Source organism: Lathamus discolor, chromosome 5, assembly GCF_037157495.1.
Source record: "Lathamus discolor isolate bLatDis1 chromosome 5, bLatDis1.hap1, whole genome shotgun sequence".
NCBI classification, from domain to species: Eukaryota; Metazoa; Chordata; class Aves; order Psittaciformes; family Psittacidae; genus Lathamus; species Lathamus discolor.
Window position 1 is genome coordinate 21,021,163 of NC_088888.1, and position 17,712 is coordinate 21,038,874.

At 43.0% G+C, this 17,712-nt stretch overlaps 1 protein-coding gene across 4 annotated transcripts in view; it reads left to right on the forward strand.

Annotated features, from left to right (window-relative positions):
- Positions 1 to 16,620, forward strand: part of DAAM2 (dishevelled associated activator of morphogenesis 2) — a 199,882-nt gene extending 183,262 nt beyond the window's left edge. For all 4 annotated transcript variants that reach the window (XM_065680033.1, XM_065680032.1, XM_065680031.1 and 1 more), the window contains 3 exons: positions 451 to 582; positions 8,782 to 8,952; positions 10,872 to 16,620. In XM_065680033.1, coding sequence (XP_065536105.1) covers positions 451 to 582; positions 8,782 to 8,952; positions 10,872 to 11,087 — 519 coding nt within the window. In that variant the 3' untranslated portion in view covers positions 11,088 to 16,620. The remainder of the gene's footprint in view (positions 1 to 450; positions 583 to 8,781; positions 8,953 to 10,871) is intronic.
- Positions 16,621 to 17,712: the final 1,092 nt, after the last annotated feature.

Here is a 17,712-nt window from a genome sequence, read left to right on the forward strand (position 1 = left end):
AGAATACAGCTTTTGAGTCACCATGGGAAGAGAAGATGGAGGGAAACTCACTATTAAAAATTCCAAATGCACTTGCTACGCCATCTGAATTCTCTATTATTTGTCATTTTGCACAGGAAAAAAAATGCAGCATTTAATATACTTGATGTTTAGATTATAAAGTTGACTTAGAAATTCAACATATTGATGGCTTTCTTGGGAATGGTTGTTTGAGGATAAAGGAAACCATAACTTCATCCCACCTTAACTTTCCATCTCATGCCGAAAAGGCAAAACCTTTGACTAAGTGAGAAAATGGTTTCTAAGTAATAGCTCTGGATGAATGTGTGAGAAGCGGGAGCACAGCATGCTCTGCACAGAGTGAAATAGATGGGCTTCCCTACTCCCTTCCTTGTCAGCAAAGAATCTTTGATGCTTGCCTGTCTATATCTCTTACTTCTTCTCTTTCAGGAACTGGATTATCAGAAGAGACGCATGTGGGAATCAGGGGACAGGTTTGTTCCCGTCATGAGTGATTTCATCACTGTGGCCAGTTTTAGCTTCTCAGAGTTAGAAGACCTTCTCAACGAGGCTAGAGACAAGGTAAGAATACTTTCTGAAGTGTTTGGGGTTTCACTGGCTCAGTCAAAAGCCTGATCAAAACAGAAGCAGTAATGCCAGATGCTGAGACTAGTGAAAACTGTAATAGAGACTGAAAATGGTTTAGGTTGAAGTTTCTTACTTTTCCTAATCTAGTCTGTAGCCATTTAGAATAAATTTTAGGATTAAAAGAATGTTCTTACCCACTTCTTACTAATCTTTCTTAATATTATCCATGTGTGCCATAGAATTGCGATGGCAACATCTGTACCAGGATATCACACCATGTGGTTGTGTTGAAGGGACTGCTTTAAGAAGTCTCTCAAAAAGAGTTTCTTTAGTGATAGTGACTTCATATCTTTTACCTTCTGACTTCATCCCACTGTGCTTATTCAGCTGGGGACATTTGTGTTTCATTTTCTTAAAAAATACACCTCTGGGTAGTTTGGTAACCTTGAATACATGATCTTTTCCATGTATACTTCTCTGTTACTGCCTGTATTTCATTGCAAGGATAGAAATCCCAAAGATGCATGGTTTGTCTGACATTCTTGGTTCCTTCTTACACAGCCAGCACCATGTGCATGTTAGTCTTCAGGTGCTGCTCTGATCATTTTGTCCATTCACTGTCCGCATCTCCATTACTGGATTTGTACAGCTAAAGAGGTTCTTGTTCTTTGCTGATGATTGGAGTCTGGCACTAATCCCTTTGTCTCTCAGCTGAATGAGGAAGAATTTATATGAAAAGATCATAAGCATATGAAAATGTTTAGAGAAGAGCAAGTTCTAAAGTAAATGATATGTAATGGCAAATCTGCCCTTCTTGGCTGGCATGTTTAAAGTGCTTGGCTTTATGAAGCGAATACGTTATTTGTTTTAGATTGAATTGTTTCCACAGATGGTGTCAGTCCTTATAGCATTAAGGGACCTATTGAATTATTAACAAAACCTGTGTTGTGCCAATGGATTGGTAAGCCTTAAATTTTGAAGGATAGGCAAAATAGAGGCTGAGGATCCGAACAGTAAGACTCCTCACCTTTCCAGTCTCTCTGCAGTAATGTCATTCTGCATTTCCTTGGTAAGGAGATAATGTTGCTAATATGGGCTTGCACAAAACAAATATTTTATATTCTGTATCTTCATAAATTTTACTGAGAAAAGCTCGGTTTTCTTTAGTTTGTGAGCTTCTGTTTTATGACAAGGTAAATATTTCAACTTCATTATAGTTACATGAACATTTCTGAAAGTGAATTCACTGTCTTTGGTTTAGACTACCTGCTTTTGATTTAGTATTTGGTTTAGTATTAAGATGATGGTGGTGGTTTCTTTTAGCACTAGGACAAAAGCCCAATGCAGATTCTTTACAAGGTCAGTCAGGGGTTAAAAACCAGCAAGCAGTACATGTCCAGCACAGCAGTGCAACTTTTCTTGATCAGGCAGTTGCGGGGAAAAATGCCATTCTTTTGCTTTAATAATAACCAGAGAATCTCCCTACAGACAGACCAATATGTCTGGAAGTTGCTGCATGCTTTTTTAGACATAGCCAACATAAAGCACTCAACATAAATAGATGTTTTATTTTAATGACTATAACACGCTTAGGAAATGTTTCTTTACCTTCTCCTCACACACCCTTACTATGTTTGAACATGTGCCATTCCAGCTTCTGCGCAACCTATGGCTTTGGTTCTTCCACTGGCAAAAAAGTGTCTTCCACTGGCTGCTTTTGGGCTTCTAAAAGGGGACTGTCTGTCCTTATGAGTGCTCCAATAGTGAGCTATTTCTCATGTTTGCCTTATATTGTTTTTCCCCCCTCTTCTTCCTCTTTTTTTTTTTTTTCTTAGAAAAAAAAGAAAGAAAAAGAAAGCTGGAAATTTTCAACAAACCAGATGTACTTTGCAAAGCCTACAACATCCTCCAACCTCAATGGGCTTTCTGTGCTTGTTGAATCACAAGCTCTTTCTTACCATGGAAACCTACTATAACCCCAAATTAAAGGAAGAGAGGGACCAAGACATCTGATTATCCTGTACTTTTTTTATTTCTCAAAGCAAATTGAAAAAAAAAGGTAGTGAAAGAGGGAGGACTCTGAAAAATATCCTAATGAGCCCAGGAAGAATTGGTCTGGTTCATAGATTTATTAATAATGATGAAGCTCTAGTTTTAACAGCTGCAGCTGAATATCCTTCTAAATATAGATGTGGATGATTGATTGCCACAAGGAAATCAGAGCCATGTTTCCTCAGCTGGGATTTAAAACAATACAACTTATCTTTTCAAACCTGGGAATTTTTTTATTTTTTAAAATGCCTTTAGTATTAACAAAAGTAATTTCTTCATTCCTTTTATTTATGGAAACAATCCATTACAAGGGTGTGATGCTGACCTTCTCGATAGAGGATATTTTTCACAATCCCATGCAGTACATTTTTTGGCCTTTTTGCTTAAGCCAGGACCATTTACAGTTTGTGACCATGGGGAGGAAGTGATATTTTAAACTTAAAGGGCCAGGTTGTCAGATGCAGGCATCCATGTTTGCAGAGGAAGCCTTGTAGCTGTACTTATCTTCATGCAGCAAACAGATGGCTTGGTTAAGAACTGATTGAAAACTTAGACTGACTCTTTAAACAGGCTCCCTAGTACAGCTGGTTCTTGTTCTTTTTGTGTTTTTCTCACTTTCAATGCCACTTTATAAGGGAATATATAGAGTAGATCAAGGGATAATGTTTTCTGCCATTTCCCATAAACTGGGAGGTGGGGTAGGAGAAAGCGAAATTCTGCCCTGGAATCCTTCATCAGTTTTTACATGGTTGAACAGATGACAAAAAGCATTATTATTATATATATATATATATATATTTTTTTTTTTTTTTACATCAGAAAGAGCAAAATGGGGTTTAATTTTGTCTGTGAACATTTTTCCCTGTGTTTCCTGTGAGGAAATAATGAAAATGCCCAGGCAGAGGAACAGTGACCTCCCATGGTATGAATTTCATTTTCCTACTTGAAAAGGGTAATATTTGCTCTCTGTGAAGTTTTACAACATACTTAAATGCTGAGAGGTATGAACTTAGATTGCTAGACTGCTTCATTACTGTTCTACTTTGTGCTTGGTTTGTAACAAACTTGTTTTTAAGACATTTTGGGTATTCCTCAAAGTCTGCTCAATCAGGCATTGCCATTCCTATGATCATACAATCATAGAATGGTTTTGGCTGGAAGGTACCTTCCAAGTTCCTTCTGGATCCAGTTCCAACCCCCTGCCATGGACAGGGACACTTTCCACTAGACCAGGTTGCTCAAAGCCCCATCCAACCTGGTCTTAAACACTAAGCCTCTCTATAGAGGCACAATGGAGGCCACTGCCTGGGCGAGACTGATGAGGTGGGTAGGAAAAGTGTCCATCCCCAGTCTTTCTCATGACAGCTCCTCTCAAACAGGGTGTTCATCATCATGGAGAAAGGAGTTCAGACTCTGTGCATGCATTTAATAAGCCTAGCACATATAGTAACTGTTTTGAAGAATAGAAAGGCAATGAAAGCCAAAATCCATTTAAGAAAATAGTAATTAATGGCAGAATGCTATAAAGCACACAGAAATACTGTACTCCAAGTGCCAGTTACAGGCTGTGCACTTCAGTCAATCATTTTGGGGGACTGGTATTTTCTGTCAGCCGCTGGGGCTAATGAATAAGGAATGGATCAGGATGGAGACTGAGGAAGTCAAGACAATGCGCGTTACAAAGAGCATGAGCTGGCACCACAGTCGGCTATCAGGAACAGCCTTTTGTTAAATGAATTACGAGCTATGTCTGGTAACTTAGAACAGCAGATGCTTCAGGCCAAGTTGGCATCTAACATATGAAATGTTTATAGTACCTGTATCTCAATTTTGGGGCTGCCAGAGTCATTGTTGAACTCCTGGGAGAATTCTTTAAGAGCGTGTAAGCACAAGGAGTGCTGAGCCCAGCCCTGCCTGAAATTGGCTGGGCTCTTTCCATTGACTATTCTGAATGTCCCGTAAAGACACAGACATTTATTTGAACTGCCTCAGTATAGGTTTGGGGTCTTCATAACAGCAAACTCAAGATTACTTCTCTGGGGAACACAATTCGAGTTGCGTGGCTATATGGTATAATTCATCATACATTGGCTCCTCTGGCAATAGCAGACAGCACAGACAGTTGGAAATTTTTATCATGACTGTTTTTCCTCCTCCTCATAGAGGCCTGTTCCTGCCGTTTCTAGAGCTTGCCACTGTTTAACATTTCGTTGGCAAGCACAGCAGTGAGCGTGTGTGCTGCTGTCCCGTTTTCCCTCTCCCTGCTAAAATGGCTTTTTAAAATAAACAACTGTCTAACGATTTGCTTTGGCAAGAGGATGAATTCAGTGGAAAGTTTGGCAGAGGAAGCAAAGCTGGCACTGAGCTTGTGGACCTGTTATATCATGGAGCATGGGGGCCCTTACGGTGTGGAAATTAATGTTTTAATGAAAAGGAAAAAAAAAAAAAGATACACAGTCCTGTATTACAGTGGAAAACCTGCTGAAACTGTTTTCCATCTTGCTTTTGCCCATGTCATATGTCCCCAAATGACTTCAGGAACAATCGAGTTTCAGCCCTTGTTCCGTGCTATTACAGCACGTCACAAAATTCTGGGAAGCGTTTTGCATGCATAAGGTCTTAGCTACAGATTTCACAGCTGTGGCAAGAGCAGGTACTGTTTGGCAGGGAATCTGCCCATGGAGCAGTACAGGGTGACAGAGATCCTGTGGCAGAGAGCAGAAGAGAGAGCTGGAGTCCAGAGCACCTAGATCTTTGCTGCGCTGCCTCTTATGCTCTGAGTGAAGCATACAGTGTGGTTTTAGCCACAGTGAGGAGGTAGGAGCCTGGGCTTCATACCAGGGTTGGGAAGGTTGCCTCCAGCAGCTTGCTGACCCTCATCCAGGCACCAGTGCTTTAAAAAAACACACATGATAGCAGGAGCAGAGCTATGGGGAAATAGAAGTAATAAAAAAGAGGGGTCTATTGCAATTTAAACAGTGACAATACAGTGAGGGTCTGTTTACATTAGTGCAATGAGTTGATGCAGTGCCCTAGAGATGTGAGCAACTGATACTTTTTGCTGTTTCTCATACCAGATTAGTGGGCAACACTTGCCTTTCTGTAACAAATGGAAAAGGAAGGCTTAGAGAGGGCACATGAGTTCCCAAGCCACATTATGTGCAGAGCTGGCAGCAGAGGCTGGAACTCCTGACTTGCCTTCCTCTGCTCAGTCAACTTCTTTTTTTCCGGAGAGGAGAGAAAGAAGGAAAATGTTTACTTCAGTGAAGTGCAGATTTCTCTTTTGTAGTTATTTTAGTACATCTAGTGCTCAGAGTCTTGCTTTTCGTCTTTCATTGCTTTACAGTAAGTGATTGTGAGCTAGTAAGCCATGCTACAGGGCACCAAAGACAGGCTGTTTTCAGCCTCTGATTTGCTGCTGCTTGGAGACCACAACACCTTACACTCATGAGTGTCTCTGGAAGGGTCCCAGGCTGCTGGGTCTTTCCAGCACAGCAACACTTGCTCCTTTGAGTGGCAGTGGCAAAAGCCTCTTTGCCAGTGTGACAAGAACTAGCTGGTGTTGGTAGGTGGGTGACAGGCCATGTGCAGAATATTTGCAGTCAACACCACCCGCTAATGGAGAATTCCATATATGGAGGATCCCAGAGCCCCAGGCAAGGATCCCCTCCTTTTCAACCCCCAGCTTTCCTAAGAGTCCAGGAAATCCCTGTGGGCATTCTTGGGCTCAAACCAGCTCAGTTCCTGTGTGCCCCCTCATTCACATTGTCTGTACACAGGAGGGATGCAGGGCACGGAGGCAGTGCATCACTAGGTACAACAGCCATCTCCTGTGGGCTGCTCCTGAGTTCCACTTCACAGGAGGTTGACAAGTCTTCCTTCTGGCTGGCAGCTCTACTTGCTGCTCTTAATTTGCACCTTATCTTCAGTTGTCACAGGAGTTAACCACAAGTGGGAAGAGATTCGAGGTAGCACATCTCCTGTTAGCAATGAGCTTCAAGCGCTCTATGTGTTCAAGGTGGCAATGCCTGTGCTGATGTCTTTCTCTTGCACTCCTGCTTCTCTGGCTGATTGGCACACTGAGGCAGGCGTGCCAAGAATGTATAGAATATGGAGATGATTTATCTCCTCCTGTGCTATTGACAGCCTGTATTTTTTCTACCGAAGAGCTGGTGCTGGTTGGTTTGGATTACTGTGAGACTGCTGCACTTTACTAATATTGAAGCATCTTCTGTGTATGTTACATACAGAGAAAATACATATATACAGATGGGGATGGAGAGAGGGAGTAGGTGTACATACTTGTGTGTGTGTGTCTTCAGAGGTTGCAGAGAAAAGGAATTAAATCAGGGAAGTAATCTATTGCTGTTTCCATACTCTGAAGTCCCTCGCTGACATTGCTGCTGTAGTGCTTCCTTCAGCTCCTGCCATGTTTGGTAGCTCAAAGCAATTTGCATTTCTTCCAACACTTTTTCTTTTTTTCCTCCCAGATACTTCAAGTTTCTTTGTTTCTGGCTGAGAATGAAGCCTTTTTAAAGAAAAAAGAATCTATTGTTTCAAACTGCTTTGTGGGCCTGGCAGGGAAAGCAAAGAAGGGAAGATGTTGAATCAGGCTGAGCCAGAAGGAAGCTGCTTTCTGTGGAGATTTGTTCCCCCTGCAGTTGACTGGGAGACATTGTTTATGATTTACCTGGTACAGGGCCAGAGGGGTTCCGAAGGCGTGCTTCCAAACTCATTTTGTGCTTGGGATTGGAGCCTGAACTGTTCTTACTGTCTTTTCCATTCTGCAAGATCACCCACTTAAGGAAAGGGAAGCTGGGCTGTGTTAGTATGAGCTGAGTACACACACACAAGAGAGTTTGTGAAGGCAGTCTATAGCTTGGGAGAGTCTGGGTTTGGTAAACGTTGAGGTCTGTAAGGATGCTCTGCTGCTCAGGGTGGGTGTATGACATGCAGTCAGGGAATGCCAGGGGAGCTGTGTACCAGGGCAGCAGTGCCAGGGGGGAAGTGTTGCTGGTGCTGCCTGTTATGATATAAACGTGTGTGAGAGAAGCTGTTTGGACAATGAAGCTTTTAGATATGTACAGTTATATAGGACTTTGGACACATGTGAACATGCTGTCGACAGACTATATGTGCATGTATTTGAGTGCATTTTAGTGACTAGAAAGGCATGCTTGTGAGTGTGGGAGAGCAAAGAAGAGAGTACAACTACTGCAAGACTGATGTCCAAGAGCCAGGGGATGCTGTGGATTTACCATATCCCAATCAGGACAGCTCTGTGATTGAAGTCCTGCCAGTTGGCTGCCTTCACATGTGTTCTGCAGCCTCAACATTTGCCTTTTAAAGTAAAAGCCATTTGTGATGTATTCATGCTCTTTTAAGTCTGCCTGGGAGCCCTGGCTGCTTTCCTTGCCGCGCTCTCATGCCATGTCTGTCCGTAGTCTCCTCTCTCCCAGGCAACACCCTGACTCAGAGGACTCCAGGGTGATGGATGACACAGCAAAAGGCTCCTGAGAGGACAGAATGTAATGTTACTGCAAAAAAACCCAAAACTCTAACTCCAGCCATTCAAAAAGTAATTTGAGGGAATGTGAAAGGGGAAAGGATGGGCTAAAGGATGGGCTAAAGGATGGGCTAAAGGATGGGCTATTTATTTGGTAGTAAGGCTATAACTACTTGTTTCCCCAGTAGCTCACTGTCTTCCATGCCCCTGCTGTCCCACAGCTGCAGCTGAGATGTGGCTAGGCAGTCAACATCTGAACTTACTCCATCACCCTCAGGCACTGAACATAGGTTTTTTGTATAAGTGGACAGCTAGTGCTCTCCAGCACCACCGGCCCATGTTGCCTAAAGGATATCCAGGAATGCAGATTCTTCAGGGACACAGGCATCTGCCTTAAGGAAGGGTGCTTCTGTTGATGGCAGGGAGGCAAGTTTCTGATCACACTGCATGAATGATCAGGGGGTATTGAATTGTATGTGTGGTTACTCATATGGTTACTCATAAGCTTTCCTCGCTGTCTTCACCAAACTGCAATAATAATAATTAGGGAATAATAATAATAATTATTATAAGAATTAATAATAATAATAATTAGGCAATAATTATTGTTCTTGTGTTTTCTGCCCCCTTGACAGTATGCCAAGGCACTGAAGCATTTTGGAGAAAGCGAGGGCAAGATGCAGCCAGATGAATTTTTTGGCATCTTCGACACTTTCTTACAGTCATTTGCAGAGGCCAAGCAAGATCTGGAGAATATGAGGAAGAAAAAGGAAGAAGAGGAGCGCAGGGCACGTATGGAGGCCATGGTGAGGAACTGGGCACAGGAAGGCTTTTCCTTCCATCGCCTTTTCATGTCTCAAGAGAGAAAGGTTAAGAAGGCCAGTTCTAATGTTCATGTCCTGTCACTGTTTTATGTCCCCCTCCATGCCACCTCTCTTTGGCATCGTTCCTTTCTCAAATGATTTTATTTTTCCTGCTGGCTGTCCTGCCAGCTTTCAAGGGCTGTTTGGCTCCTACATTACTCTTTTGGATTCAGATACCAAATCTAGCCCTGCCTGTTCTGGCCCAGCACTTTGCAGGATTGTGCTGCCCCTGCCCAGTCCCAGACTACCCTGCTTTCACACTGCAGGCTCAGTGCAAAAGTTCTGGGAGCCTGATCCCCCTTGGTCCTGCCAGCTGGTCAGCTTCCATTCAGACTTCATCATCACCTGCTGCATGCCTGTCACCTGACAGTGCACAGTGACACAGCAAATGCCCTGGCACCTGCTACAGTCCACACTGTCAGTGTTTCTGGCCAGTCCTAGTGCTGTGATTACTGGGGCTGTCTCTGGCCTTGACATGGTGAGAGAGATTTAGTGCATTGTTGATTTTGCTCCTGGAAGACAGACGTGAGTCCCCCGGGGTTCCTGTGAATGAGCCTCTGCCTATAAACTCAGCCTTTCCTGAGGCATGAGAACAGCTCAGCTGTCCCCTGCCTCCTTCCCCCCTGCTGTGGCCTCACTGTGGGCAGGTGTTGCTTTAAATGCTTGCTGTGCCAGAAGCACTGATTTGTATCCTTTAGAAGAGAAGAGATGTGAAGCTCTGGGATGCCAGCAGCCTTATTGATGGACACAGGGCCAGGACATCCAGTCCTAAGCTAGGACTTACATTTAAGCTTCCTTTAATGGCTGGACTTGATCTTAAAGGTCTTTTCCAACCTTGTTGATTCTATAATTCCTCTCAGCCAGCCTGGAAAGTGCAGGAGCCTGCTGTTAAAGTCCTTGGATGGTTTTGTAGGCCTAATACCCCATGAGAGGTTGCAGTTTGCTTATGGAAAGAGTCTTCCTGCAACATGCAGGAGTGAGTGACCTGCTTCCTGACAGCTGCATCCGTCCCTTGCCATTTCCACTAATCTTCAAGATGAGCAATGGAGGGGAAAATACAAGCTCCCTGGAGCTACCAAGGGAGATCAAGGGCATCATGTTGACAGTTGGACCTATCCAATGATTTGTAAAGTCTACAATCCTGTTTCATTGCTCTTCGTATTTATAAGCTATTTCTCTTTCCAGAGTTGAGACAATGTGCCTTCCTCTTCCCATCACTGCAACACACATCCTCCATCCAAACATGAGCTGTTTGGTGGATAGGGATTTTGTTCATGTTTTGATACCTCACACGATTTTCATTCTCCAGGATGTTTAGCTTGTGGTTTTCTGGGGTTTTTCCTTCCTTCTTTTCCTCCTTCTGTGGGACTGCAGCCTTTCTGCCTGTCAATGTAGCTAGCTATGCCCTAAGTACAAAGCTATTTCACTATACTAGTGACTGTGGTTTGTACAGACACATTCGAACTAACTTTAAACTCACTAGGTTAGGTATTGTCAGCACAGTGGTGCTGCCACACTAAAGTCGCTACAAGCCTGGCCCCAGAAGCTGGGTAATTACTTATGCCAGCACCACTTGTAAAGTGTCGTTTGGCACAGCTACTTTGGCTGCCACTATCTTACTGTAAAACTAGCGTAAAACAGCAGCAGTATGCACATCCCATGTGTTCTTTTTGCTCCAGGTAACACTTTGTGAGGCAGACATACAATGCTACTCATTCCTCATCTCTCCTGCTCTTTGCTTATCTGTGCAGAAGAAGGGAAACCCAGCATAGTTGCCTGTTACCCCTGGCACAGGTGATGGCCTTGTGGGTGATCTGGCATCTTGGTTAGCTAATCCTAAAGCTCTGTGTCTTTCTCCACAGCTAAAAGAGCAAAGGGAAAAAGAGAAGCGACAAAAGAAAGCGAAAGCTGGAAGCATCTCTGAAGAGAGTGGGGAGTTTGATGACTTGGTGTCAGCATTAAGGTCGGGTGAAGTCTTTGACAAAGACTTATCCAAGCTCAAGCGTAACCGCAAGCGCTCGGGGAACCAAGGCTTAGAGACAAGCAGGGAGCGGGTGGTGACAAAACTAAATTATTAATTTCAAGAGGAAGAAAAAAATAATCAACCAAAAGAAGGTGACAAAAAAGTGCAAAACAAGGAAGATGAATGTGTGCAATGGCGCCCGACTGACAGCTGCCCCAAAGGATTTCTTTGGTCTTTGGCTAGAGATGTTACCTTTCCATGATCAGCTTTCCTCTCATCCGTCTTCTGTGCTCCTATTTTGAACCATTATAAAAGTGCCTCTGCGGAGCCAGCAGGGCCCGTGACTGGGCCATGCAGAGCTGACAGATTTGCTTCTGGGAGTTGATTGTGTCATCAGAGGCCTCATGGTGATGACAGAAAATACTTGGGCCTTGCAGACTGCCTCACAGCTGGAGAAAGATAACTTCATGTGTGCCAAAGTGAAAACTAGTCACCATCTCCATCTTGCCGATAACAAGACTAATTTCACAGGAGCTCTATAAACACCTGTCACATCTTCAAGATCTAGACTGGCCTCCAGGGGCTTATCAAGATGTGGTTCTCAATGTTTCCAGTTCCTTTCCAGAATTGGATTTTATAAGCCATTGATTAGCACAGGAAAAAATGCTTTTGATCTCATGTTTTGTATAGTATTTTTGTGTGGCCTACACTGTCCAAGGCAAATGATGCTCAGAAGGAAGTAATCAAGTTCTGGAAGAGGTTGAAATTCAAGAATCAGGATCAACATAAAATGCTTTGCAAAAGTCTTTTGGATTCTGATTTTCTAGAAGCAGTTTTCTGGAATTTTTTGATGGTTGAGCCTTGAAGCTGTGAAATGCAAACACAGGAAAGAAGCTCTGGCTTCTCTTTAGAAAACTAAGCCACTGCCAGTTAGCAATTACAAATAGATGACTGTGGAGCCTGTTGTCATTGCTGGAGGGTAGGAGGGAAACAGCGGAACATTTCTTACCTGTTTGTGCAAGATTTCTTAGTGCAGCCCAATGGAAATCTGGAGCTCCATAGTATCATCCACAGGTCACAAGCAGCAAAAAGCAAACAGTCACTGGCTGCAGGAAATGAGATTTCCACTTGATGTTAGCTGTAATTTCCGTTGACATGAACTTGTCTTTCTGTCTAACAGGCTGACCTTCACTGCACATACCCACTCCCACCTAAGAGAATCATGTAACTCAGTTAAGTTATGCATGGTGTCAAAGGAGAGCCATGGAGCCCACAGGCTGATTTATTTTGAAGAGATCACTTGTAATGAATCAACAGAAGGTCCCATAATGAAAACTGAGAATTTTTCCAGGAAGACATAGAACTGTGTACGCCAAGCAGGCTTTGGAGATGGGTTTCCATAAACAAAAAACAAATTTGTGTTTAAGCTACATGTATGAAGCACATAGTTGAAAGCAAAGAACACTAAGAGACCTGAATTCTGTGTGACTATGGCTCTAGGAAAAGAATTGGACTGTGTGGGCTGTTGTGGGCTGCTTTTTATATATATATATAAAAATAATCTTGTCTTCCTTTTAATTATTTTCCCTGGAGAAAGAAAAGAGTAAAAAAAAAAAAAAAAGACATCGTGATGGATTCTTCCTCATAGACAGGAAGAAAACAGAGAACATTTGAGAAGAGGGACCCATCTACAAATATCAATAGTCAACAGCACAAAATGCCAAGGAATCCCAGGGAAGTGAAAAAAGCTCTATTTGTCACTTTAGTAATTTGGTTTGATTTTTCTCTGAATGTCACTTAACCTCAGGCTCTGCACCGAGTCTGCAGAACAGAACTTCCTCTGCCATGCACACTGCCTGATCAGTATTACACACTACCAATATTGGAGAGGCAAACTGGGGTGTTTTTCTGAACACTTTGAGAGTAAAATAATTATGTAAACTGCAGAAAGAAAAAAAAAAAAAAGTCAGAATTGTTAAACTCTAATGTTTCATTGTTTACTGAATTTTGAGTCTCCCACCCCAGAATTTCCCTATTTACAGCATTCCAGACTGCCGTGCCTCTGTATAATACTCATCGTAAAGAGCTGGTATCTTACAAGAGCTGGGTGCATTCTCCTCCCTTACTATCCCACTCCCATTCTGGGATTAGCTATTAACAGCAATGCCCATTGCAGCGGACACAAGCACCTTGTAGAAGAAATACTGTGTTTCATAATGGTTTTGAAAGTTTAAGAAACACACTCACTTTTTAAAGCATTTTTATTTTAAATTGCAAAATGGACTTTTAGAAATGTCTCTTGTAAATTATATTAATAAGCTCCTTGCTGCTCCCTGAAGTAGACATGCTATATCCCAGCCCTTTTTGTTTGTCTTATTTTAAAGCATGACATATAACCTATGCCACATAAGCCATATGAGAGGTAGTAATATGTGCCAAATTGGACAGTTGAGTTTAGATTTGGATAATCCCTGAATTCCAAAGATTATGCTTTTAAGGATTAGAACATTGTAGGTTTTTTCCTCTCTTTGTTCTTCCTGAGTTTAGGACTCACAGTGCCAAGGTCAGCCCTGGTGCAAGATGATGTGATTCATGGTTCTGTCCAACTTACGACTGCTTGCTGCTCACCAGGTACTTGTTTGGTAAGGCAGACTGTCAGCATGGCAGTGCTGTCAAAGAACACCTCAGGACAAAAACCTTGACTATAAATACAGCATTATCCCCACCCCAGTATTTGTTAAATCAGGTTTATGCTGTGCTTTTTGAAACTGAAGTCACTTTGCCAGGCCACAGATGTAGCAAATACAGAGAGAATAATTAGCCCTCTGTCCATTTGTGTACACAGTTCAACTGATTTCAAGAGATCCTGTATGATGGTACTCAGTGCTCCAGCCCCATTGACAGAGTCAAAGAAAGCTGCTGTAGTTTTGTCACCTCCTTAACTCATATGCAAATAATAAGATTGTGCAATTCCTGTACATCAGTTGTGGGATACTTATTGGGACAGACAGAAAGCTCAGAGTCATGCCCTGATTCATTACAGCTCAACTTTCTCAGCACCCCAGACTCCAGTTTTGGATCAGTGGTGGTGGCTGAAGGCTTTGTTCAGTGTGTTGGGAAGTACCCCCCCCCCCCCCCCCGGCTCTTGGCTCTATGGTGAATGTTCATAAAGAAGGTTGTGAAAAATAAAAGGGTCAGTTACACACTGAGGCAAGCAGTGGTTTCATACAAGTGGTGACAAGTGGAGAGGCCCATTAATAGGCTTACTGAATGAGGTGAGGCTAGCCTCACAGATGATAAGGAAAAAAATGGACCTGTTCTAGGGCCTGGTGTCACATTCTTGCTTCTCATCTTTTAGGTACAGCGAGTGCATCTACGCTCTGTTCTTCATCAGCAGTTGTAGTACAGTTGCTGAGTGCTGAAGGAGAAAGGAAAATCTTATTTTCTTGTCCTCTACTGCTAGCAGAGCCTGAGCAGGTATAGCAAGCACTCATGACTTTGTATAACATAGAGGTGTAATATCTTTACTGCACTGAGAGCAGGAGAAAAGCTAGGGTCTGCTTTTGGCCTTGTATCTGTGCCTAGCACCAGCATTTTAAATCACTCTGCCTTTGGAAATGAGTGGAGGAGAAGGAGATCAGGGAAAAAAAGGTGTAACTGAGGGCTTGTTCTGCTTCCTGCAGAAATGTAGTCATTGCTAACTTTATGATGAAGTTTTTCACACCTAGAAGAGGAGGTACTTTCTAACTTTCCAGACTTTGACCCTAGAGGTCTAGCGCTCATTCACTTGCCTCTGTGTCTCTGCATTGTTCTTAAGCAGGTTGCATTAGGATGATCCCAGAAAAGGCTGAAGAACTCCCTCTTACTGCCTTTGGTCTGGGTCACTCAGTTGGTCTCTGGAAATGCTACAAGGTAAAGTGACTTTAGGGCAGGCCCTTCCATGCCCTGCAGCACAGCTATTGTCCGGGCACTGTTTCCCTACAACAGCAGAAATAGGACTAGTGTTCAGGGGTGAGAGACTCCCCACTTAGGAGACAGCCTGGGAGTCCTTCAGAAGCATTTCTGTAATGTGTTTACACTGTCTGAGGAAGGGAAAGGAATTGCAAAGGGCCCTGGTAGGAGACTGTGGAGCAGGTAATTCCATAATGATCAGCCCCATTGGCTGAATCTTTCCTCTTCTTTAGGAAAGCTCACACTCTGAGCTGGGTTGCATGGGAGAAGCTTGTGTCAGAAGTTTCCGTGAGGAGAAAGGAGATCAGTTGTACAGTTGATGATGTACATGATATATGCAGTTTCGTTTCTCGGTTGGTTGTTTTGGGGTTTTTTTGTTTGTTTGTTTGTTTGGGGCTTAAATGATTTAAATAAAAAAAAAAAAAAAAAAGGTTTTAAGAATCTCTAACGGGAACTTGTAAATCTGACACCTCTATTTATTTTGCCTCATTTTAGTTTGCTATGTTCGTATGTATACACTGCCTTACAGCAAAGACTATTGAGACCATGCCAGGGCATTACACCAGCTAGACAGAAGGGAGGGCAAGAAATAGCTTTCTTTTTGCTTTGGGCATAACCACTCTTCACCCGGTGATCCTGGTTCTTACTATAATGCCAGAGAAGCTTCAATAGATGGGCAAAAGCGGTTCATGCCCTGTAACTTCTCACCAGAGTTAACATGCTGGTGAGACAAATCAGGACAGTTCTCCTTCCTTCACATAGGAGATTTCTCGTTGCTTGCAGTCCAAACAGGTAGCCTCCACTGGCCACCTTCATTTCTGTTATCAGAGACTGAAGAGGCCAACCCGGGTAACACAATTTGACCAACAAATATGGAATTTATATATTTATAAATAAAAAGCTATCTACTACTCTAAGCAGTAGGCTTGATGACCCTGAAGTTGGCCTGATTTTATTCACTGTGCATGCTGAGAAGGATGCCATTAGTCTAGCATGGTGTTTTAGACACCTTGTTTCTTGAAGAGAGTCTGGATGCTTCCAAATCAGAATCTTCTGTTCCAGGTGGTAATGCAGAACAGATCCACTGTAACCAGCACAAGTTGGTCTGGGTTTACACCAGCATAATTCAAAGCAGCATCTGGATCAAAACTTTCCTTTAAGCAATCCCATCCATTTACAAGATGTCTCACAGAGCTCATGAAGGGCTTGGTCCTTTCAGCTGTCCATTGCTAGAAGCTCTCACCCAAGTGACCTAGAAAAGCCCCTATGACAAGCTATTCCCCACTATCACCTCCATACTTGCTCTTAAACAGGCTTTTTAAAAACCTTTGCAGTTTTTAGGAGAATTGCAAGGGGAAGGCAGATACCTGAGCAGCTCTGTGCTCAACACCTCCCTTCCAAACCATCCCCATCTTCAGCCTTCTCCTCCCCTGCAAGCCTGCTCACCTTGAAACTCACAGGTCACTTTGGAAGGTACCCCTGCCCACGAAGCTAGAAAGTACAGTGCTGCTTACTGAAGTAGAAGGTCATTCTGTGCTCCTGTAATGCCTTGGCATATCCTCATTTCTTAGTCAGTTTAAGACTATAAGTGAATTAAATGTACAAATCCTGTAGTGTCCTTTTTATCTGTATCTTTTTATAAGAATACACTGTAATACTAAAAAACAAAAGAAAAAAATTAAAGATATATTGCCCCCACTGCGTCTCAGTAGATTTTTTTTTTTTTTTTTTTTTTTTTTAGTTTCATTTTCTGTGCATTTTGCTGGAAAGACTTAAAGGTGAGCTGGAGTCTGGATGCACTTTTTTGCTAAACTATAGGTCTTTCTCTTTGGTCAAGAGCACACAGCTCCTTAGATGACATTGTCACTGCATAGCTGGTGGGGAACTTCACAGGTTGTTCTCGGGGAACAAGCAACATGTTGGAACACAAGCACATCCTCCCCACACTTTGCAATGGTAAAATCTAACCGTGGAGCCTCCAGGTTACCAGGTATGCAAGGGTCCTCTTAAAAAGACTATAAAGCACTCCTTCATTGCTTTTTCAGAACAATGTAGGAGGTCACTTACAGAAAAAAAAAATAAATAAAATTAAGACAGTCTTGCTATCTAAGAGTTTATAATCCATGTCTGGACCTAACTAGTCCAAGAGAGGAAAGGAGCACATGGCTGCAACACTGGCCATAAGCTCACTTGCTGTCAGGATATTGCTCAGTTAAGAGTTGACTCAAAGGAGGAGGGGGCAGGAGAGGTTTGCTTCAAAGGAAGGAGTTAAATAAGGCTAGTTAAAAGAAGCCAAGAAAACCAGCATGAGGAGTGAAGACTTCAGGGGTGTGGGAGGGAAGGCGTGAGAGAAGTAGGACACAGGGCAAGCAGGAGGCACAAAAGGCTAGGACTAATTTGTAACTGAATCAAGGGATGTACTGAGGAATTCCCTGCAGCTCAGGGGCAGAACGTTGTTTTCATCTTAGATGCAGTGTATGCAGCTGTTTCATTTACACATGGATCTCCCTGTCTCTGTTAATGGAGATAGTGTGCTGACAAAATTCATCCTTAAGCCACAACTTCTCATGTTTACCTTCAGCCCATCAAAGGGCAATGTTTTAACCGTGAGCTCCTGAGAAGCTCATGCCTAGCTTACAGTGGGAGCCTTGCTGGCTGTGCAGTACATTCCTGCAGTACCTGGGCTCCCAGGAATCACAAAGCAAGCCTCAGCAGGTTGGTTCTGGCTCTCAGGTGGAAAGGGCATTACAAACGAGCAGAAGTAATCAGGGGATAATTGCTTGCACAGG